A 25431-nucleotide genomic window follows, 5' to 3' on the forward strand; every position below is an offset into this window, starting at 1 on the left:
GTGTGTGAGAGAGAGAGAAAGGAAGTGTGTGAGTGTGTGTGAGAGAGAGAGAAAGGAAGTGTGTGAGTGTGTGTGAGAGAGAGAGAAAGGAAGTGTGTGAGTGTGTGTGAGAGAGAGAGAAAGGAAGTGTGTGAGTGTGTGTGAGAGAGAGAGAAAGGAAGTGTGTGAGTGTGTGTGAGAGAGAGAGAAAGGAAGTGTGTGAGTGTGTGTGTGAGAGAGAGAGAGAAAGGAAGTGTGTGAGTGTGTGTGTGTCAGAGAGAGAAATGGTGTGTGTGAGTGTGTGTGAGAGAGAGAGAGAAAGGGTGTGTGTGAGTGTGTGTGAGAGAGAAAGGAAGTGTGTGAGTGTGTGTGTGTGAGAGAGAAAAAGGAAGTGTGTGAGTGTGTGTGTGCGTGTCAGAAAGAGAAAGGGTGTGTGTGAGAGAGAGAGAGAAAGGAAGTGTGTGAGTGTGTGTGAGAGAGAAAGGAAGTGTGTTTCAGTCTTTTAGTAATGTCGTTCCTCCTTCCTCTTTTCTCCTTCCATGGAAAGTCTCGTGAACAAAAGCCATCTTCACTCACCAATAGAAAATCAGCAAGAAAGGCTTTGCATTGGCTTTTCTTTAACCAATCATCTCCCACTCTGCACGTTTCTTGATTCGGAGCCACACCTTACAATCGTGTGATTCGCTAAGATCATATAATGCCAAACATTTAGTTGACTCCCACATACAGTAGATTAGACTTGAATATGACACATGATGAAGAGGTCAGTCTCTCAGAGGGAAGGCTCTACTCAGGACCACCTCCAATCTGTCTCCTCCCAGAAGACACAACTCCAGAACACACACCAGCCTCTGATTGGCCAGCTGGGAGGCCGTTGCGATCAGATCCGCTAGGATAGGACGAAAGAGGACAGAAATCATTATTATGGTGTGTGTTATCAGGTGGAGATGGAGGTGTTTGTTACCAGGTGGAGGTGTGTGTTACCAGGTGGAGATGGAGGTGTTTGTTACCAGGTGGAGATGGAGGTGTTTACTCCAAGGTGGAGGTGTGTGTTACCAGGTGGAGGTGTGTGTTACCAGGTGGAGGTGTGTGTTATCAGGTGGAGATGGAGGTGTTTGTTACCAGGTGGAGGTGTGTGTTATCCGTTGGAGGTGTGTGTTACCAGGTGGAGGTGGAGGTGTGTGTTATCTGGTGGAGGTGTGTGTTACCAGGTGGAGGTGGAGGTGTTTGTTATCCGGTGGAGGTGTGTGTTACCAGGTGGAGGTGGAGCTGTGTGTTACCAGGTGGAAGTGGAGGTGTGTGTTATCCGGTGGAGGTGTGTGTTACCTGGTGGAGAGGTGTGTGTTACCAGGTGGAGGAGGAGGTGTGTTACCAGGTGGAGGAGGAGGTGTGTTACCAGGTGGAGGTGTGTGTTACCAGGTGGAGGTGTGTGTTACCAGGTGGAAGTGGAGGTGTGTGTTATCCGGTGGAGGTGTGTGTTACCTGGTGGAGAGGTGTGTGTTACCAGGTGGAGGAGGAGGTGTGTGTTACCAGGTGGAGGTGTGTGTTATCAGGTGGAGGTGTGTGTTACCAGTTACCAGGTGGAGGTGTGTGTTACCAGGTGGAGGTGTGTGTTACCAGGTGGAGGTGTGTGTTAGCAGATGGAGGTGTGTGTTACCAGGTGAAGGTGTGTGTTACCAGGTGGAGGTGTGTGTTACCAGGTGGAGGTGTGTGATACCAGGTGGAGGTGTGTGTTACCAGATGGAGGTGTGTGTTACCAGGTGGAGGTGTGTGTTACCAGGTGGAGGTGTGTGTTACCAGGTGGAAGTGGAGGTGTGTGTTATCCGGTGGAGGTGTGTGTTACCTGGTGGAGAGGTGTGTGTTACCAGGTGGAGGAGGAGGTGTGTGTTACCAGGTGGAGGTGTGTGTTACCAGTTACCAGGTGGAGGTGTGTGTTACCAGTTACCAGGTGGAGGTGTGTGTTACCAGGTGGAGGTGTGTGTTACCAGATGGAGGTGTGTGTTACCAGGTGAAGGTGTGTGTTACCAGGTGGAGGTGTGTGTTACCAGGTGGAGGTGTGTGTTACCAGGTGGAGGTGTGTGATACCAGGTGGTGGTGTGTGTTACCAGATGGAGGTGTGTGTTACCAGGTGGAGGTGTGTGTTACCTGGTGCAGGTGGAGGTGTGTGTGTTACCAGGTGGAGGTGGAGGTGTGTGTTACCAGGTGGAGGTGTGTGTTACCAGGTGGAGGTGTGTGTTACCAGGTGGAGGTGGAGGTGTGTACCAGGTGGAGGTGTGTGTTACCAGGTTGAGGTGGAGGTGTGTGTTACCAGGTGCAGGTGGAGGTGTATGTTACCAGGTGGAGGTGGAGGTGTGTGTTACCAGGTGGAGGTGGAGATGTGTGTGATACCTTGTGGAGGTGTGTGTTACCTGGTGCAGGTGGAGGTGTGTGTTACCAGGTGGAGGTGTGTGTTACCTGGTGCAGGTGGAAAGGTGTGTGTTACCTGGTGCAGGTGGAGGTGTGTGTGTTACCTGGTGCAGGTGGAGGTGTGTGTTACCTGGTGCAGGTGGAGGTGTGTGTGTTACCTGGTGCAGGTGGAGGTGTGTGTGTTACCTGGTGCTGGTGGAGGTGTGTGTTACCAGGTGGAGGTGGAAGTGTGTGTTACCAGGTGGAGGTGGAGGTGTGTGTTACCAGGTGGAAGTGTGTGTTACCAGGTGCAGGTGTGTGTTACCAGCTGGAGGTGGAGGTGTGTGTTACCAGGTGGAGGTGGAGGTGTGTGTTACCAGGTGGAGGTGCGTGTGTTACCTGGTGCAGGTGGAGGTGTGTGTGTTACCTGGTGCAGGTGGAGGTGTGTGTTATCAGGTGCAGGTGGAGGTGTGTGTGTTACCTGGTGCAGGTGGAGGTGTGTGTTACCAGGTGGAGGTGTGTGTTACCTGGTGCAGGTGGAAAGGTGTGTGTTACCTGGTGCAGTTGGAAAGGTGTGTGTTACCTGGTGCAGGTGGAGGTGTGTGTGTTACCTGGTGCAGGTGGAGGTGTGTGTTACCAGGTGGAGGTGTGTGTTACCTGGTGCAGGTGGAGGTGTGTGTGTTACCTGGTGCTGGTGGAGGTGTGTGTTACCAGGTGGAGGTGGAGGTGTGTGTTACCAGGTGGAGGTGGAGGTGTGTGTTACCAGGTGGAAGTGTGTGTTACCAGCTGGAGGTGGAGGTGTGTGTTACCAGCTGGAGGTGGAGGTGTGTGTTACCAGGTGGAGGTGTGTGTGTTACCTGGTGCAGGTGGAGGTGTGTGTGTTACCTGGTGCAGGTGGAGGTGTGTGTGTTACCTGGTGCAGGTGGAGGTGTGTGTGTTACCTGGTGCAGGTGGAGGTGTGTGTGTTACCTGGTGCAGGTGGAGGTGTGTGTTATCAGGTGCAGGTGGAGGTGTGTGTTATCAGGTGCAGGTGGAGGTGTGTGTTATCAGGTGCAGGTGGAGGTGTGTGTGTTACCTGGTGCAGGTGGAGGTGTGTGTTATCAGGTGCAGGTGGAGGTGTCTGTGTTACCTGGTGCAGGTGGAGGTGTGTGTTATCAGGTGGAGGTGGAGGTGTGTGTGTTACCTGGTGCAGGTGGAGGTGTGTGTGTTACCTGGTGCAGGTGGAGGTGTGTGTTATCAGGTGCAGGTGGAGGTGTGTGTTATCAGGTGCAGGTGGAGGTGTGTGTGTTACCTGGTGCAGGTGGAGGTGTGTGTGTTACCTGGTGCAGGTGGAGGTGTGTGTGTTACCTGGTGCTGGTGGAGGTGTGTGTTACCAGGTGGAGGTGGAAGTGTGTGTTACCAGGTGGAGGTGGAGGTGTGTGTTACCAGGTGGAAGTGTGTGTTACCAGGTGCAGGTGTGTGTTACCAGCTGGAGGTGGAGGTGTGTGTTACCAGGTGGAGGTGGAGGTGTGTGTTACCAGGTGGAGGTGTGTGTGTTACCTGGTGCAGGTGGAGGTGTGTGTGTTACCTGGTGCAGGTGGAGGTGTGTGTTATCAGGTGCAGGTGGAGGTGTGTGTGTTACCTGGTGCAGGTGGAGGTGTGTGTTACCAGGTGGAGGTGTGTGTTACCTGGTGCAGGTGGAAAGGTGTGTGTTACCTGGTGCAGTTGGAAAGGTGTGTGTTACCTGGTGCAGGTGGAGGTGTGTGTGTTACCTGGTGCAGGTGGAGGTGTGTGTTACCAGGTGGAGGTGTGTGTTACCTGGTGCTGGTGGAGGTGTGTGTTACCAGGTGGAGGTGGAGGTGTGTGTTACCAGGTGGAGGTGGAGGTGTGTGTTACCAGGTGGAAGTGTGTGTTACCAGCTGGAGGTGGAGGTGTGTGTGTTACCTGGTGCAGGTGGAGGTGTGTGTTACCAGGTGGAGGTGTGTGTTACCTGGTGCAGGTGGAGGTGTGTGTGTTACCTGGTGCTGGTGGAGGTGTGTGTTACCAGGTGGAGGTGGAGGTGTGTGTTACCAGGTGGAGGTGGAGGTGTGTGTTACCAGGTGGAAGTGTGTGTTACCAGGTGCAGGTGTGTGTTACCAGCTGGAGGTGGAGGTGTGTGTTACCAGGTGGAGGTGGAGGTGTGTGTTACCAGGTGGAGGTGTGTGTGTTACCTGGTGCAGGTGGAGGTGTGTGTGTTACCTGGTGCAGGTGGAGGTGTGTGTGTTACCTGGTGCAGGTGGAGGTGTGTGTGTTACCTGGTGCAGGTGGAGGTGTGTGTGTTACCTGGTGCAGGTGGAGGTGTGTGTTATCAGGTGCAGGTGGAGGTGTGTGTTATCAGGTGCAGGTGGAGGTGTGTGTTTATCAGGTGCAGGTGGAGGTGTGTGTGTTACCTGGTGCAGGTGGAGGTGTGTGTTATCAGGTGCAGGTGGAGGTGTCTGTGTTACCTGGTGCAGGTGGAGGTGTGTGTTATCAGGTGCAGGTGGAGGTGTGTGTGTTACCTGGTGCAGGTGGAGGTGTGTGTGTTACCTGGTGCAGGTGGAGGTGTGTGTTATCAGGTGCAGGTGGAGGTGTGTGTTATCAGGTGCAGGTGGAGGTGTGTGTGTTACCTGGTGCAGGTGGAGGTGTGTGTTATCAGGTGCAGGTGGAGGTGTCTGTGTTACCTGGTGCAGGTGGAGGTGTGTGTTATCAGGTGCAGGTGGAGGTGTGTGTGTTACCTGGTGCAGGTGGAGGTGTGTGTTACCAGGTGGAGGTGTGTGTATGTTACCAGGTGCAGGTGGAGGTGTGTGTTACCAGGTGGAGGTGTGTGTGTTACCTGGTGCAGGTGGAGGTGTGTGTGTTACCAGGTGGAGGTGTGTGTGTTACCTGGTGCAGGTGGAGGTGTGTGTGTTACTAGGTGGAGGTGTGTGTTTTACCTGGTGCAGGTGGAGGTGTGTGTTATCAGGTGCAGGTGGAGGTGTGTGTGTTACCTGGTGCAGGTGGAGGTGTGTGTGTTACCTGGTGCAGGTGGAGGTGTGTGTGTTACCTGGTGCAGGTGGAGGTGTGTGTGTTACCTGGTGCAGGTGGAGGTGTGTGTTATCAGGTGCAGGTGGAGGTGTGTGTTATCAGGTGCAGGTGGAGGTGTGTGTTATCAGGTGCAGGTGGAGGTGTGTGTGTTACCTGGTGCAGGTGGAGGTGTGTGTTATCAGGTGCAGGTGGAGGTGTGTGTGTTACCTGGTGCAGGTGGAGGTGTGTGTTATCAGGTGCAGGTGGAGGTGTGTGTGTTATCAGGTGCAGGTGGAGGTGTGTGTGTTACCTGGTGCAGGTGGAGGTGTGTGTGTTATCAGGTGCAGGTGGAGGTGTGTGTGTTACCTGGTGCAGGTGGAGGTGTGTGTTACCAGGTGGAGGTGTGTGTTACCAGGTGGAGGTGTGTGTGTGTTACCAGGTGCAGGTGGAGGTGTGTGTTACCAGGTGGAAGTGTGTGTTACCAGGTGCAGGTGTGTGTTACCAGCTGGAGGTGGAGGTGTGTGTTACCAGGTGGAGGTGGAGGTGTGTGTTACCAGGTGGAGGTGTGTGTGTTACCTGGTGCAGGTGGAGGTGTGTGTGTTACCTGGTGCAGGTGGAGGTGTGTGTGTTACCTGGTGCAGGTGGAGGTGTGTGTGTTACCTGGTGCAGGTGGAGGTGTGTGTTATCAGGTGCAGGTGGAGGTGTGTGTTATCAGGTGCAGGTGGAGGTGTGTGTGTTACCTGGTGCAGGTGGAGGTGTCTGTGTTACCTGGTGCAGGTGGAGGTGTGTGTTATCAGGTGCAGGTGGAGGTGTGTGTGTTACCTGGTGCAGGTGGAGGTGTGTGTGTTACCTGGTGCAGGTGGAGGTGTGTGTTATCAGGTGCAGGTGGAGGTGTGTGTTATCAGGTGCAGGTGGAGGTGTGTGTGTTACCTGGTGCAGGTGGAGGTGTGTGTTATCAGGTGCAGGTGGAGGTGTCTGTGTTACCTGGTGCAGGTGGAGGTGTGTGTTATCAGGTGCAGGTGGAGGTGTGTGTGTTACCTGGTGCAGGTGGAGGTGTGTGTTACCAGGTGGAGGTGTGTGTATGTTACCAGGTGCAGGTGGAGGTGTGTGTTACCAGGTGGAGGTGTGTGTGTTACCTGGTGCAGGTGGAGGTGTGTGTGTTACCAGGTGGAGGTGTGTGTGTTACCTGGTGCAGGTGGAGGTGTGTGTTATCAGGTGCAGGTGGAGGTGTGTGTGTTACCTGGTGCAGGTGGAGGTGTGTGTGTTACCTGGTGCAGGTGGAGGTGTGTGTGTTACCTGGTGCAGGTGGAGGTGTGTGTTATCAGGTGCAGGTGGAGGTGTGTGTTATCAGGTGCAGGTGGAGGTGTGTGTTATCAGGTGCAGGTGGAGGTGTGTGTGTTACCTGGTGCAGGTGGAGGTGTGTGTTATCAGGTGCAGGTGGAGGTGTGTGTGTTACCTGGTGCAGGTGGAGGTGTGTGTTATCAGGTGCAGGTGGAGGTGTGTGTGTTACCTGGTGCAGGTGGAGGTGTGTGTTATCAGGTGCAGGTGGAGGTGTGTGTGTTATCAGGTGCAGGTGGAGGTGTGTGTGTTACCTGGTGCAGGTGGAGGTGTGTGTGTTATCAGGTGCAGGTGGAGGTGTGTGTGTTACCTGGTGCAGGTGGAGGTGTGTGTTACCAGGTGGAGGTGTGTGTTACCAGGTGGAGGTGTGTGTGTGTTACCAGGTGCAGGTGGAGGTGTGTGTTACCAGGTGGAGGTGTGTGTGTGTTACCAGGTGCAGGTGTGTGTTACCAGGTGGAGATGTGTGTGTTACCTGGTGCAGGTGGAGGTGTGTGTGTTACCAGATGGAGGTGTGTGTTATCAGGTGCAGGTGGAGGTGTGTGTGTTACCTGGTGCAGGTGGAGGTGTGTGTTACCAGGTGGAGGTGTGTGTGTTACCTGGTGGAGGTGTGTGTGTTATCAGGTGCAGGTGGAGGTGTGTGTGTTACCAGGTGGAGGTGTGTGTGTTACCTGGTGCAGGTGGAGGTGTGTGTGTTACCAGGTGGAGGTGTGTGTTTTACCAGGTGGAGGTGTGTGTTATCAGGTGCAGGTGGAGGTGTGTGTGTTACCTGGTGCAGGTGTGTGTTATCAGGTGCAGGTGGAGGTGTGTGTGTTACCAGGTGCAGGTGGAGGTGTGTGTGTTACCAGGTGGAGGTGTGTGTTATCAGGTGCAGGTGGAGGTGTGTGTGTTACCTGGTGCAGGTGGAGGTGTGTGTTACCAGGTGGAGGTGTGTGTGTTACCTGGTGGAGGTGTGTGTGTTATCAGGTGCAGGTGGAGGTGTGTGTGTTACCAGGTGGAGGTGTGTGTGTTACCTGGTGCAGGTGGAGGTGTGTGTGTTACCAGGTGGAGGTGTGTGTGTTACCAGGTGGAGGTGTGTGTTATCAGGTGCAGGTGGAGGTGTGTGTGTTACCTGGTGCAGGTGTGTGTTATCAGGTGCAGGTGGAGGTGTGTGTGTTACCAGGTGGAGGTGTGTGTGTTATCAGGTGCAGGTGGAGGTGTGTGTGTTACCTGGTGCAGGTGTGTGTTATCAGGTGCAGGTGTGTGTTACCAGGTGGAGGTGTGTGTGTTATCAGGTGCAGGTGGAGGTGTGTGTGTTACCAGGTGCAGGTGGAGGTGTGTGTGTTACCAGGTGGAGGTGTGTGTTATCAGGTGGAGGTGTGTGTGTTATCAGGTGCAGGTTGAGGTGTGTGTGTTATCAGGTGCAGGTGGAGGTGTGTGTGTTACCTGGTGCAGGTGGAGGTGTGTGTGTTATCAGGTGCAGGTGGAGGTGTGTGTGTTACCTGGTGCAGGTGGAGGTGTGTGTGGTGAAAAGCCTCCGTGTGTCAGGATGGTGAACCAGTGGTCGGAGTGGGAGGGGCCATGTGGAGGGGAGGGGCCTGTAGGGGCGCTGGTGGCAGAGCTACCAGGTAGGAACACTGCATCGACCACCACCCCGTCAGATAAAGCTAGAGAGATGGAGGGATGGAGAGACAGAGAGAGATGGAGGGATGGAGAGACAGAGACAGAGAGATGGAGGGATGGAGAGACAGAGAGATGGAGGGATGGAGAGACAGAGAGAGAGATGGAGGGATGGAGAGACAGAGACAGAGAGATGGAGAGAGACAGAGAGATGGAGGGATGGAGAGAGAGACAGAGAGATGGAGGGATGGAGAGACAGAGAGAGAGATGGAGGGATGGAGAGACAGAGACAGAGAGATGGAGAGATGGAGAGACAGACAGAGAGATGGAGGGATGGAGAGAGAGACAGAGAGATGGAGGGATGGAGAGACAGAGACAGAGAGATGGAGGGATGGAGAGACAGAGAGATGGAGGGATGGAGAGACAGAGACAGAGAGATGGAGGGATGGAGAGACAGAGAGAGAGATGGAGGGATGGAGAGACAGAGACAGAGAGATGGAGAGATGGAGGGACAGACAGAGAGATGGAGGGATGGAGACAGAGACAGAGAGATGGAGGGATGGAGAGACAGAGACAGATGGAGGGATGGAGAGACAGAGGGAGGGAAGTTAGGAAGGTGTGAGGGATGAATCATTTAACCAGGGAAAGAAACCTATTTTGCAAGGGAGCAATTTAAATGTAAATTAATCAAAACCATGTGTGTACCTCTGAGTGTGAGTGTGTAGTGTCCAGTCTGGGTGTAGCTCACTGTAGGGCTGTAGTTCTCGAGACTTCTACAACACTGAAGGTTCTGGAACTCTCCTGTCTGCATCTCCACGGCAACCGCCTGTTCCTCCCTGGACGCCGGGCAGTACTGTAGGGGCACTGTCTCCATGGCAACGCGAGCCAGGCCCAGCCGACACCCACCCAACAACGAGACAGGAGAGGATGGGGCCGTGAGGAAGGCCTGATCATCATCATCCTCATCTTCATCATAGTTGGTCTCCAGGAACTCCATGGAAGCTTCCCACAGACTGCCCTCTGACAGAGAGATGTCACAACTACACTGTTACTACAGACTGCCCTGACAGAGAGATGGTACAACTACACTGTTACTACAGACTGCCCTGACAGAGAGATGTCACAACTACACTGTTACTACAGATTGCCCTGACAGAGAGATGGTACAACTACACTGTTACTACAGACTGCCCTGACAGAGAGATGTCACAACTACACTGTTACTACAGACTGCCCTCTGACAGAGAGATGTCACAACTACACTGTTACTACAGACTGCCCTCTGACAGAGAGATGGCACAACTACACTGTTACTACAGACTGCCCTCTGACAGAGAGATGTCACAACTACACTGTTACTACAGACTGCCCTGACAGAGAGATGTCACAACTACACTGTTACTACAGACTGCCCTCTGACAGAGAGATGGTACAACTACACTGTTACTACAGACTGCCCTGACAGAGAGATGGTACAACTACACTGTTACTACAGACTGCCCTGACAGAGAGATGTCACAACTACACTGTTACTACAGACTGCCCTCTGACAGAGAGATGTCACAACTACACTGTTACTACAGACTGCCCTGACAGAGAGATGTCACAACTACACTGTTACTACAGACTGCCCCTGACAGAGAGATGGTACAACTACACTGTTACTACAGACTGCCCTGACAGAGAGATGTCACAACTACACTGTTACTACAGACTGCCCTGACAGAGAGATGTCACAACTACACTGTTACTACAGACTGCCCTCTGACAGAGAGATGGTACAACTACACTGTTACTACAGACTGCCCTGACAGAGAGATGGTACAACTACACTGTTACTACAGACTGCCCTGACAGAGAGATGTCACAACTACACTGTTACTACAGATTGCCCTGACAGAGAGATGGTACAACTACACTGTTACTACAGACTGCCCTGACAGAGAGATGTCACAACTACACTGTTACTACAGACTGCCCTCTGACAGAGAGATGTCACAACTACACTGTTACTACAGACTGCCCTCTGACAGAGAGATGGCACAACTACACTGTTACTACAGACTGCCCTCTGACAGAGAGATGTCACAACTACACTGTTACTACAGACTGCCCTGACAGAGAGATGTCACAACTACACTGTTACTACAGACTGCCCTCTGACAGAGAGATGGTACAACTACACTGTTACTACAGACTGCCCTGACAGAGAGATGGTACAACTACACTGTTACTACAGACTGCCCTGACAGAGAGATGTCACAACTACACTGTTACTACAGACTGCCCTCTGACAGAGAGATGTCACAACTACACTGTTACTACAGACTGCCCTGACAGAGAGATGTCACAACTACACTGTTACTACAGACTGCCCCTGACAGAGAGATGGTACAACTACACTGTTACTACAGACTGCCCTGACAGAGAGATGTCACAACTACACTGTTACTACAGACTGCCCTGACAGAGAGATGTCACAACTACACTGTTACTACAGACTGCCCTCTGACAGAGAGATGGTACAACTACACTGTTACTACAGACTGCCCTGACAGAGAGATGGTACAACTACACTGTTACTACAGACTGCCCTGACAGAGAGATGTCACAACTACACTGTTACTACAGACTGCCCTCTGACAGAGAGATGTCACAACTACACTGTTACTACAGACTGCCCTGACAGAGAGATGTCACAACTACACTGTTACTACAGACTGCCCCTGACAGAGAGATGGTACAACTACACTGTTACTACAGACTGCCCTGACAGAGAGATGTCACAACTACACTGTTACTACAGACTGCCCTGACAGAGAGATGTCACAACTACACTGTTACTACAGACTGCCCTGACAGAGAGATGTCACAACTACACTGTTACTACAGACTGCCCTCTGATACAGCCACCGTTTCACCTACATCACTCATTTAGTGGTTAATAGAGGCTACTCCATCACTCATTTAGTGGTTAATAGTGACTACTCCATCACTCATTTAGTGGTTAAGTGGCTACTCCATAACTCATTTAGTGGTTAAGTGGCTACTCCATCACCAATTTAGTGGTTAATATTGGCTACTCTATCACTCATGTAGTGGTTAATAGTGGCTACTCCATCACTCATTTAGTGGTTAATAGTGGCTACTCCATCACTCATTTAGTGGTTAATAGTGGCTACTCCATCACTCATTTAGTGGTTAATAGTGTCTACTCCATCACTCATTTAGTGGTTAATAGTGTCTACTCCATCACTCATTTAGTGGTTAATAGTGTCTGCTCCATCACTCATTTAGTGGTTGATAGTGGCTACTCCATCACTCATTTAGTGGTTAATAGTGTCTACTCCATCACTCATTTAGTGATTAATAGTGGCTACTCCATCACTCATTTAGTGGTTAATAGTGGCTACCCCATCACTCATTTAGTGGTTAATAGTGGCTACTCCATCACTCATTTAGTGGTTAATAGTGGCTACTCCATCACTCATTTAGTGGTTAATAGTGGCTACTCCATCACTCATTTAGTGGTTAATAGTGGCTACTCCATCACCCATTTGGTGGTCAATAGTGGCTACTCCATCACCCATTTAGTGGTTAATAGTGGCTACTCATCACTCATTTAGTGGTTAATAGTGGCTACTCCATCACTCATTTAGTGGTTAATAGTGGCTACTCCATCACCCATTTAGTGGTTAATAGTGGCTACTCCATCACCCATTTAGTGGTTAATAGTGGCTACTCCATCACTCATTTAGTGGTTAATAGTGGCTACTCCATCACTCATTTAGTGGTTAATAGTGGCTACTCCATCACCCATTTAGTGGTTAATAGTGGCTACTCCATCACCCATTTAGTGGTTAATAGTGGCTACTCCATCACTCGAGGTGCTAAGTGGTTTTTTGTGGGCGTATATCTCTCCGCGTGCCTCTTGTCACTTCTCTGCACCTTCCTACTGCGTCAGAGGTGAAATGGACTGCTGTACCTAATTATTCTATATCGACATCATCGAAAAATTAATCTAAACATTTTTATTTGGTTATTGAGGGAAGTAATTACCTCGATAATTATTGATATGGATTTATCGTCCAGCCCATTTATCGACTGCCCTTTGAGACATGTTACAACTACAACTTTACTACAACACTACTACAACCTTACTACAGACATGTTACAACTACAACCTTACTACAGACATGTTACAACTACAACCTTACTACAACACTACTACAACCTTACTACAGACTGCCCTTTGAGACATGTTACAACTACAACCTTACTACAGACATGTTACAACTACAACCTTACTACTACAACCTTACTACAGACTGCCCTTTGAGACATGTTACAACTACAACCTTACTACAGACATGTTACAACTACAACCTTACTACTACAACCTTACTACAGACTGCCCTTTGAGACATGTTACAACTACAACATTACTACAGACATGTTACAACTACAACCTTACTACAGACTGTCATTTGAAACATGTTACAACTACAACCATGTTACAACTACAACCTTAATACAACCTTACTACAGACTTCCATTTGAGACCTGTTACAACGTTACTATAACCTTACTACAACATTACTACAGACTGCCATTTGAGACAATCTACAACTACAACGTTACTACAACGTTACTACAACCTTACTACAGACATGTTAAAACTACAACGTTACTTCAACCTTACCACAGACTGCCCTTTGAGACATGTTACAACTACAATGGTACTACAAAACTACTACAACCTTACTACATCATTACTACCGGGTTCTGTTCCTCTAAAATCAGTCTGACCTGTGTATTACTACTTTACTAATCAGTCTGACCTGTGTATTACTACATTACTAATCAGTCTGACCTGTGTACAACTACATTAATCAGTCTGACCTGTGTATTACTACATTACTAATCAGTCTGACCTATGTATTACTACATTACTAATCAGTCTGACATGTGTACTACTACATTACTAATCAGTCTGACCTGTGTATTACTACATTACACTTCAGTCTGACCTGTGTATTACTACATTACTAATCAGTCTGACCTGTGTACTACTGTATTACTAATCAGCCTGACATGTGTATTACTAATCAGTCTGACCTGTGTATTACTACATTACTAATCAGTCTGACGTGTACTACTACATTACTAATCAGTCTGACCTGTGTACTACTGCATTACTAATCAGTCTGCCCTGTGTACTACTGCATTACTAATCAGTCTGACCTGTGTATTACTACATTACTAATCAGTCTGACCTGTGTATTGCTAATCAGTCTGACCTGTGTACTACTGCATTACTAATCAGTCTGACCTATGTACTACTACATTACTAATCAGTCTGACCTGTGTACTACTGCATTACTAATCAGTCTGACATCTGTACTACTACATTACAAATCAGTCTGGCCTGTGTTTTACTACATTAATCAGTCTGACTCGTGTACTACTACATTACTAATCAGTCTGACCTGTGTACTACTACATTACTAATCAGTCTGACATGTGTACTACTACATTACTAATCAGTCTGACCTGTGTACTACTACATTAATCCGTCTGACCTGTGTACTACTGCATTACTAATCAGTCTGACCTGTGTATTACTACATTACTAATCAGTATGACCTGTGTATTACTACATTACTAATCAGTCTGACCTGTGTATTACTAATCAGTCTGACCTGTGTACTACTACATAACTAATCAGTCTGACCTGTGTACTACTGCATTACTAATCAGTCTGACATCTGTACTACTACATTACAAATCAGTCTGACCTGTGCTTTACTACATTAATCAGTCTGACTCGTGTACTACTACACTACTAATCAGTCTGACCTGTGTACTACTACATTACTAATCAGTCTGACCTGTGTACTACTACATTACTAATCAGTCTGACCTGTGTACTACTACATTACTAATCAGTCTGACCTGTGTATTACTACATTACTAATCAGTCTGACCTGTGTACTACTACATTACTAATCAGTCTGACCTGTGTATTACTAATCAGTCTGACCTGTGTATTACTACATTACTAATCAGTCTGACATGTGTATTACTAATCAGTCTGACATGTGTATTAATAATCCGTCTGACATGTGTATTAATAATCCGTCTGACCTGTGTATTACTACATTACTAATCAGTCTGACCTGTCTACTACTACATTACTAATCAGTCTGACCTGTGTACTATTACATTAATCAGTCTGACATGTGTATTACTACATTACTAATCAGTCTGACCTGTGTACTACTGCATTACTAATCAGTCTGACCTGTGTATTACTACATTACTAATAAGTCTGACCTGTGTATTACTAATCAGTCTGACCTGTGTATTACTACATTACTAATCCGTCTGACATGTGTACTACTACATTACTAATCAGTCTGACCTGTGTATTACTACATTAGCAATCAGTCTGACCTGTGTATTACTACATTACTAATCAGTCTGACCTGTGTATTACTACATTACTAATAAGTCTGACCTGGTCCTGTGTCGGTCTCCTCCTCTGGATGGGTCCCTAGAGTCAGTCTGCAGAAAACAACAGAGAACAGGTGAGACACACACACATTATATACACACACACACACACACACACACACACACACACACACACACACACACACACACACACACACACACACACACACACACACACACACACACACACACACACACAGTGCATTAGAAAAGTATTCATATCCCTTGACTTATTCCACATTTTGTTCTGTTACAGCCTTATTCTAAAACCGATTAAAATGTTTTCCCTCATCAATCTACATAAAATACCCCTAAATAACAAAATAAACACAGAAATACCTTATTTACATAATTATTCAGATCCTTTGCTATGAGATTCGATGTTTCTGCAACTTCATTGGAGTCCACCTGTGGTAAATTCAATTGATTGGACATGATTTGAAAAGGCACACACCTGTGCAAAAACAACCAAGCCATGAGGTCGAAGGAATTGTCCGTAGAGGTCCGAGACAGGATTACGTTGAGGCACAGAACTGGAGACGGGTACCAAACAATGTCTGCAGCATTGAAGGTCCCCAAGAACACAGTGGCCTCCATCATTCTTAAATGGAAGAAGTTTGGAAACACCAAGACTCTTCCTAGAGCTGACCGCCCGGCCAAACTGAGCAACCGGGGGAGAAGAGAAGGGGCTTGGTCTGCGCAAGAACCCTTGCTCCAGAGTTCCTCTGTGGAGATAGGAGAACGTTCCAGAAGGACAAACCATCCAGAATGCCAAGTGTCACATCTGGAGGAAACCTGGCACCATCCCTACGGTGAAGCATGGTGGTGGCAGCATTATGCTGTGGGTATGTTTTTAAGCAGCAGGGACTGGGAGACTAGTCAGGATCGATGGAAAGATGAACGGAGAAAAGTACAGGGAGATCCTTGATGAAAACCTGCTCCAGTGTGCTCAGGACCTCAGACTGGGGCGAAGGTTCACCTTCCAAAAGGACAACGAACCAAAGCCCATTGTAATCGCTGCCGAAGGTGCTTCAACAAAGCACGCGTCACGTGATGTATTTTTGTCTCTACCTTCTTGCCCTTTGTGCTGTGGTCTGTGCATAATAATGTTTGTGCCATACTGTGTTGCTACAGTGTTGTTGTCATGTGTTGCTGTCTTGCTGCCTTGCTGTCTTGCTGTCTTGCTGCCTTGCTGTCTTGCTGCCTTGCTGTCTTGCTGTCTTGCTGCCTTGCTGTCTTGCTGCCTTGCTGCCTTGCTGTCTTGCTGCCTTGCTGTCTTGCTGCCTTGCTGTCTTGCTGTCTTGCTGCCTTGCTGTCTTGCTGCCTTGCTGTCTTGCTGCCTTGCTGTCTTGCTGTCTTGCTGCTGCTGCCTTGCTGTCTTGCTGCCTTGCTGTCTTGCTGCCTTGCTGCCTTGCTGTCTTGCTGCCTTGCTGTCTTGCTGCCTTGCTGTCTTGCTGCCTTGCTGTCTTGCTGCCTTGCTGTGTTGTGATGTGTGTTTTGTCCTGTATTTATATCTATAATTTTAATGCCCCCGTCCCCGTAGGAGGTCTTTCTCCTTTTGGTGGGCCTTCATTGTAAATAAGAATTTGTTCTTAACTGACTTAGTGAAATAAAATAAAAACTGAAATAAAATAAAACGTAAATGTGATGTTTCAGGTTTTTATTTTTAATACATATGCAAAAAAATCTACAAACCTGTTTTTGCTTTTTGGGGTATTGTGTGTAGATTGATGAGGAACAAAAACAACTTAATCCATTTTAGAATAAGGCTGTAAAGTAACAAAATGTAGAAAAAGTCAAGTGGTCTGAATACTTTCCGAATGCCCTGAACACCCGTCTCAACGTCAACAGTGAAGAGGCGACTCCGGGATGCTGCCCTTCTAGGCAGAGTTCCTCTGTCCAGTCTCAACGTCAACAGCGAAGAGGCGACTCCGGGATGCTGCCCTTCTAGGCAGAGTTCCTCTGTCCAGTCTCAACGTCAACAGTGAAGAGGCGACTCCGGGATGCTGCCCTTCTAGGCAGAGTTCCTCTGTCCAGTCTCAACGTCAACAGTGAAGAGGCGACTCCGGGATGCTGCCCTTCTAGGCAGAGTTCCTCTGTCCAGTCTCAACGTCAACAGCGAAGAGGCGACTCCGGGATGCTGCCCTTCTAGGCAGAGTTCCTCTGTCCAGTCTCAACGTCAACAGCGAAGAGGCGACTCCGGGATGCTGCCCTTCTAGGCAGAGTTCCTCTGTCCAGTCTCAACGTCAACAGTGAAGAGGCGACTCCGGGATGCTGCCCTTCTAGGCAGAGTTCCTCTGTCCAGTCTCAACGTCAACAGTGAAGAGGCGACTCCGGGATGCTGCCCTTCTAGGCAGAGTTCCTCTGTCCAGTCTCAACGTCAACAGCGAAGAGGCGACTCCGGGATGCTGCCCTTCTAGGCAGAGTTCCTCTGTCCAGTCTCAACGTCAACAGTGAAGAGGCGACTCCAGGATGCTGGCCTTCTAGGCAGAGTTCCTCTGTCCAGTCTCAACGTCAACAGTGAAGAGGCGACTCCGGGATGCTGGCAGAATTCCTCTGTCCAGTGTCTGTGTTCTTTTTCCCATCTTAATCTTTATTTTTATTGGCCAGTCTATATGTCTTTTTCTTTGCAAATTAATTACTTAAAAATCATACAATGTAATTTTCTGGATTTTTGTTTTAGATTCCGTCTCTCACAGTTGAAGTGTACCTATGATAAAAATTACAGACCTCTACATGCTTTGAAAAGTAGGTAAACCTGCAAAATCGGCAGTGTATCAAATACTTGTTCTCCCCACTGTATATGCACACACTATATATACACAGACTATATATTTACACACCTCTTCCTGGGGGGTCCAGCACTGCTGAAAGGTTTTCTCTTTGGGGATTTACCTTTGCCGAGTCCTAACCTACAACAGACAATAATATATACATAATAACAACCAACCCCATTACTCTATACAGCAGTATAATAACAACCAACCCCATTACTCTATACAGCAGTATAATAACAACCAACCCCATTACTCTATACAGCAGTGTGATAATATATACATAATAACAACCAACCCCATTACTCTATACAGCAGTGTGATAATATATACATAATAACAACCAACCCCATTACTCTATACAGCAGTGTGATAATATATACACAATAACAACCAACCCCATTACTCTATACAGCAGTGTGATAATATATACATAATAACAACCAACCCCATTACTCTATACAGCAGTATAATAACAACCAACCCCATTACTCTATACAGCAGTATAATAACAACCAACCCCATTACTCTATACAGCAGTGTGATAATATATACATAATAACAACCAACCCCATTACTCTATACAGCAGTGTGATAATATATACATAATAACAACCAACCCCATTACTCTATACAGCAGCGTAATAGATCCATAACAACCAACCCCATTACTCTATACAGCAGTGTGATAATATATACATAATAACAACCAACCCCATTACTCTATACAGCAGTGTAATAATATATACATAATAACAACCAACCCCATTACTCTATACAGCAGTGTGATAATATATACATAATAACAACCAACCCCATTACTCTATACAGCAGTGTGATAATATATACATAATAACAACCAACCCCGTTACTCTATACAGCAGTGTGATAATATATGCATAATAACAACCAACCCCATTACTCTATACAGCAGTGTGATGATATATACACAATATCAACCAACCCCATTACTCTATACAGCAGTATAATAACAACCAATCCCATTACTCTATACAGCAGTATAATAACAACCAACCCCATTACTCTATACAGCAGTGTGATGATATATACACAATAACAACCAACCCCATTACTCTATACAGCAGCGTAATAGATCCATAACAACCAACCCCATTACTCTATACAGCAGCGTAATAGATCCATAACAACCAACCCCATTACTCTATACAGCAGCGTAATAGATCCATAACAACCAACCCCATTACTCTATACAGCAGCGTAATAGATCCATAACAACCAACCCCATTACTCTATACAGCAGCGTAATAGATCCATAACAACCAACCCCATTACTCTATACAGCAGCGTAATAGATCCATAACAACCAACCCCGTTACTCTATACAGCAGCGTAATAGATACATAACAACCAACCCCATTACTCTATACAGCAGTGTGATAATATATACATAATAACAACCAACCCCATTACTCTATACAGCAGTGTAATAATATATACATAATAACAACCAACCCCATTACTCTATACAGCAGTGTAATAATATATACATAATAACAACCAATCCCATTACTCTATACAGCAGTGTGATAATATATACTTAATAACAACCAACCACATTACTCTATACAGCAGTGTGATTATACATAATAACAACCAACCCCATTACTCTATACAGCAGTGTGATGATATATACACAATAACAACCAACCCCATTACTCTATACAGCAGCGTAATAGATCCATAACAACCAACCCCATTACTCTATACAGCAGCGTAATAGATACATAACAACCAATCCCATTACTCTATACAGCAGTATAATAACAACCAACCCCATTACTCTCTACAGCAGCGTAATAGATCCATAACAACCAACCCCATTACTCTATACAGCAGCGTAATAGATCCATAACAACCAACCCCATTACTCTATACAGCAGCGTAATAGATCCATAACAACCAACCCCATTACTCTATACAGCAGCATAATAGATCCATAACAACCAACCCCATTACTCTATACAGCAGTGTAATAATATATACATAATAACAACCAACCCCATTACTCTATACAGCAGTGTGATAATATATACATAATAACAACCAACCCCATTACTCTATACAGCAGTGTGATAATATATACATAATAACAACCAACCCCATTACTCTATACTGCAGTGTGATAATACATACATAATAACAACCAACCCCATTACTCTATACAGCAGTGTGATAATATATACATAATAACAACCAACCCCATTACTCTATACAGCAGTGTGATAATATATACATAATAACAACCAACCCCATTACTCTATACAGCAGTGTGATAATACATACATAATAACAACCAACCCCATTACTCTATACAGCAGTGTGATAATATATACATAATAACAACCAACCCCGTTACTCTATACAGCAGTGTGATAATATATGCATAATAACAACCAACCCCATTACTCTATACAGCAGTGTGATGATATATACACAATATCAACCAACCCCATTACTCTATACAGCAGTATAATAACAACCAATCCCATTACTCTATACAGCAGTATAATAACAACCAACCCCATTACTCTATACAGCAGTGTGATGATATATACACAATAACAACCAACCCCATTACTCTATACAGCAGCGTAATAGATCCATAACAACCAACCCCATTACTCTATACAGCAGCGTAATAGATCCATAACAACCAACCCCATTACTCTATACAGCAGCGTAATAGATCCATAACAACCAACCCCATTACTCTATACAGCAGCGTAATAGATCCATAACAACCAACCCCATTACTCTATACAGCAGCGTAATAGATCCATAACAACCAACCCCATTACTCTATACAGCAGCGTAATAGATCCATAACAACCAACCCCGTTACTCTATACAGCAGCGTAATAGATACATAACAACCAACCCCATTACTCTATACAGCAGTGTGATAATATATACATAATAACAACCAACCCCATTACTCTATACAGCAGTGTAATAATATATACATAATAACAACCAACCCCATTACTCTATACAGCAGTGTAATAATATATACATAATAACAACCAATCCCATTACTCTATACAGCAGTGTGATAATATATACTTAATAACAACCAACCCCATTACTCTATACAGCAGTGTGATTATACATAATAACAACCAACCCCATTACTCTATACAGCAGTGTGATGATATATACACAATAACAACCAACCCCATTACTCTATACAGCAGCGTAATAGATCCATAACAACCAACCCCATTACTCTATACAGCAGCGTAATAGATACATAACAACCAACCCCATTACTCTATACAGCAGTGTGCGTCTTACCCTGCTCTCAGCATCAGAAGGCTGGGACTCAATTTGACCGACGAGCCTGGAGAGGAGGGAGGAAGACGAGGGGAGGAGGGAGACATACGAGGAGAGGAGGGAGAGATACGAGGGGAGGAGGGAGACATACGAGGGGAGGAGGGAGACATACGAGGGGAGGAGGGAGACATACGAGGAGAGGAGGGAGAGATACGAGGAGAGGAGGGAGAGACACGAGGGGAGGAGGGAGAGATACGAGGAGAGGAGGGAGAGATACGAGGAGAGGAGGGAGAGATACGAGGAGAGGAGGGAGAGATACGAGGAGAGGAGGGAGAGATACGAGGAGAGGAGGGATATATACGAGGAGAGAAAGCAGCAGGTCTGTCTGTCCACACGAGACACTGGTCTTCCTAAAGGAGACAGAATGATAGTCTGTATGTTCTAACTAAATAAGAGCAATAATGGCTTCTTTTTGTAGGCACCAACTCCACCATGGTTAGACAAAGCCTATGGGGAAATGAATTTTTTTGTGTGTTATTTAGGGGGATAAACACTGAAAATAAGGTCCGTAGAAAACACAGGCCCTAACCCTAACCCTAACCCTAACCCCAACCCTAACCCACAGATACTTTACGCTTTGTTTTATTTATGAAGCATTTATGTAAAAAAAATATATTTCATTTCATATTTCATTTATATTTCATAAAGGTCATGTTAACCCCTAACCCCAACCTTAACCCCTAACCCCAACCTTAACCCCAACCCTTAACCCTAACCCTAATCCCAACCCTAACCCTAATCCCAACCCTAACCCCCCCTAACCCCAACCCCTAACCCTAATCCCAACCCTAACCCTTAACCCTAACCCCCCTAACCCTAATCCCAACCCTTAACCCTAACCCCCCTAACCCTAATCCCAACCCCTAACCCCTAACCCCCCCTAACCCTAACCCCCCATAACCCTAATCCCAACCCTTAACCCTAACCCCGAACCCCCCCTAACCCTAATCCCAACCCTAACCCCAACCCCTAACCCCCCCTAACCCCCAACCCTAACCCTAACCCCGAACCCCCCCTAACCCTAATCCCAACCCTAACCCTCCCTAACCGCTAACCCCCCCTAACCCTAACCCCCCCTAACCCTAATCCCAACCCTAACCCTAACCCCCCCTAACCCTTAACCCCTAACCCCCCCTAACCCTAATCCCTAACCCCCCCTAACCCTAATCCCAACCCTTAACCCCTAAACCCCCCTAACCCTAATCCCAACCCTAACCCCTAACCCTTAACCCTAATCCCAACCCTAACCCCTAACCCTAACCCCCCCTAACCCTTAACCCTAACCCCCCCTAACCCTTAACCCCTAACCCCTAACCCTAACCCTTCCCCATACTGTAGGAATGGGTGAACCACCTGAAGAACAAAGGCCATTTAGCAGACCCTTTTATCCAAAGCAACTTAATCATGAATGCGTACATTTAACGGGTGGTCCTGGGAAGTGTGTTAGTTACCTTTCCTCTATGGCAGTGAGTAACCATGGTGATGGTTGCTTGGATACAGAAGCTACGTCTCTCTCTGTACTGAAGTCGCTCCACCTCCCACTTTAGCTCCGCCCCTCTCAGCAGGCCTAGTTCACCTACACAGTAAGAAACTAAAAACTAAACAAAAAAATATAAACCTGTGCAAAGCTGACATCAAGGTAAAGGGTGAAGAATATCAAATATATGTTGATTTGTGTAACACTTTTGTTTGGTTACTACATGATTCCATATGTGTTATTACATAGTTTTGATGTCTTCACTATTATTCTACAATGTAGAAGATAGTAAAAATAAAGAAAAACCCTGGAATGAGTAGGTGTCCAAACTTTTGACTGGTGCTGTATCTATGAGCTGGAAATCAAGAGTAAGCTAATTAAGAGTGTATTTGTCACGTGAGCCGAATACAACAGGTCAGACCTTACAGTGAATCACTTACTTACAATGTGCGAAAAAAGGTAAGTGTGTGTGTGTGTAGGTAATTAAAGAAAATAACCAACAGTGAAAAGACTATTGAAAAAAGAGGCTCCATTCTGACAGTTATTCAGGCTGATTGAGGTAGCATGTACGTGTAGATATGCCTAAAGTGACTATGCATATATGATGAACAGAGAGTAGCAGTAGCGTAAAAGAGGGGGGAGGTACACAATGCAAATAGTCCGGGTAACCATTGGTTACCTGTTCAGGCCTCCACATTGACTCTGTACCGTAATACCCTGTATATAGCCTCCACATTGACTCTGTACCGTAATACCCTGTATATAGCCTCCACATTGACTCTGTACCGTAATACCCAGTATATAGCCTCCACACTAACTCTGTACCGTAATACCCTGTATATAGCCTCCACATTGACTCTGTACCGTAATACCCAGTATATAGCCTCCACACTAACTCTGTACCGTAATACCCAGTATATAGCCTCCACACTAACTCTGTACCGTAATACCCTGTATATAGCCTCCACATTGACTCTGTACCGTAATACCCTGTATATAGCCTCCACATTGACTCTGTACCGTAATACCCTGTATATAGCCTCCACATTGACTGTATAAAGTCTCGCTGTTGTTATTTTACTGCTCTTTAATTACTTGTTACTCTTATTCTCTTTTTCTTTAATTGCATTGTTGGTTAAGTGCTCATATGTTTCACCTGTTGTATACGGAGCAATTTGACTTTCCATTGAATACTTCTTCTTTCTTCTCCCTTAGGCGTCTCACAGGACATTGCAATGTATTACCCTGGCCACATCTGCAGTGCCTTCTTGCAACATGTCTAAGGCACGTTCACGCAGATGAACATGGATCCTGGGCATCTTTCTTTTGGTGTTTATCAGAGTCAGTAGTAAGGCCTCTTTTGTGTCCTAAGTTTTCATGACTGTGACCTTAATTGCCTATCGTTAGTGTCTTAATGACCGTTCCACAGGTGTATGTTCATTAATTGTTTACGGTTCATTGAACCAGCATGGGAAACAGTGTTTAAACCCTTTACAATGAAGATCTGTGAAGTTATTTGGATTTTTATGAATTATCTTTGAAAGACAGAGTCCTGAAAAAGGGCCTTTTTTGCTGAATTTACAGTCAACTAACCTGGATAAACTAGAAACTCAGTCATACCTTTTCTGTTCTTCATGTAGGCTTCCAGGGAGACAGGAGGGGGCGGGTAGATGAAGTATCCACCAACCACAGCCCTGCTCAGCACCTGTCTGTCATCCACGCTCCGCAGCCATCGGACAAACTGACGCACTGGGTGGAGCTTCCTGTAGGGCATCACTGAGTGGTGGCCAGAACCTAGAGGTTAACCAAACAGCATCAAGAACTGGGAATGTGTGTTACCAGTACAGTAGACCTGTGTGTGTGTGTGCGCATGTGTTTATGTGTGTGTAGGTAGTATGTGTGTATTTGTATTTATTATGGATCCCCATTAGTTCCTGTCAAGGCAGCAGCTACTCTTCCTGGGACTTATTATGGATCCCCATTAGTTCCTGCCAAGGCAGCAGCTACTCTTCCTGGGGTTTATTATGGATCCCCATTAGTTCCTGCCAAGGCAGCAGCTACTCATCCTGGGGTTTATTATGGATCCCCATTAGTTCCTGCCAAGGCAGCAGCTACTCTTCCTGGGGTTTATTATGGATCCCCATTAGTTCCTGCCAAGGCAGCAGCTACTCTTCCTGGGGTTTATTATGGATCCCCATTAGTTCCTGCCAAGGAAGCAGCTACTCTACCTGGGGTTTATTATGGATCCCCATTAGTTCCTGTCAAGGCAGCAGCTACCCTTCCTGGGGTTTATTATGGATCCCCATTAGTTCCTGTCAAGGCAGCAGCTACCCTTCCTGGGGTTTATTATGGATCCCCATTAGTTCCTGCCAAGGCAGCAGCTACTCTTCCTGGGGTTTATTATGGATCCCCATTAGTTCCTGTCAAGGCAGCAGCTACTCTTCCTGGGGTTTATTATGGATCCCCATTAGTTCCTGCCAAGGCAGCAGCTACTCTTCCTGGGGTTTATTATGGATCCCCATTAGTTCCTGCCAAGGCAGCAGCTACTCTTCCTGGGGTTTATTATGGATCCCAATTAGTTCCTGCCAAGGCAGCAGCTACTCTTCCTGGGGTTTATTATGGATCCCCATTAGTTCCTGCCAAGGCAGCAGCTACTCATCCTGGGGTTTATTATGGATCCCCATTAGTTCCTGCCAAGGCAGCAGCTACTCTTCCTGGGGTTTATTATGGATCCCCATTAGTTCCTGCCAAGGCAGCAGCTACTCTTCCTGGGGTTTATTATGGATCCCCATTAGTTCCTGCCAAGGAAGCAGCTACTCTACCTGGGGTTTATTATGGATCCCCATTAGTTCCTGTCAAGGCAGCAGCTACCCTTCCTGGGGTTTATTATGGATCCCCATTAGTTCCTGTCAAGGCAGCAGCTACTCTTCCTGGGGTTTATTATGGATCCCCATTAGTTCCTGCCAAGGCAGCAGCTACTCATCCTGGGGT

The 25431-nt window shown here is 46.8% G+C and overlaps 1 protein-coding gene across 2 annotated transcripts in view; it reads right to left on the minus strand.

Annotated features, from left to right (window-relative positions):
* Positions 1-576: 576 nt before the first annotated feature.
* Positions 577-25431, minus strand: part of si:ch73-71d17.2 (RPA-related protein RADX) — a 52818-nt gene continuing 27963 nt past the window's right edge. For both annotated transcript variants that reach the window (XM_031791495.1, XM_031791494.1), the window contains exons 9-16: positions 24061-24234; positions 22415-22539; positions 20925-21313; positions 17658-17726; positions 14819-14865; positions 9004-9318; positions 8181-8345; positions 577-868 (exon numbers count right to left, since the gene is read on the minus strand). In XM_031791495.1, the coding sequence (XP_031647355.1) occupies positions 744-868; positions 8181-8345; positions 9004-9318; positions 14819-14865; positions 17658-17726; positions 20925-21313; positions 22415-22539; positions 24061-24234 (1409 nt within the window). In that variant the 3' untranslated portion in view covers positions 577-743. The remainder of the gene's footprint in view (positions 869-8180; positions 8346-9003; positions 9319-14818; positions 14866-17657; positions 17727-20924; positions 21314-22414; positions 22540-24060; positions 24235-25431) is intronic.

The sequence above is a fragment of the Oncorhynchus kisutch genome, linkage group LG16 (assembly GCF_002021735.2).
Source record: "Oncorhynchus kisutch isolate 150728-3 linkage group LG16, Okis_V2, whole genome shotgun sequence".
NCBI lineage: Eukaryota > Metazoa > Chordata > Actinopteri > Salmoniformes > Salmonidae > Oncorhynchus > Oncorhynchus kisutch.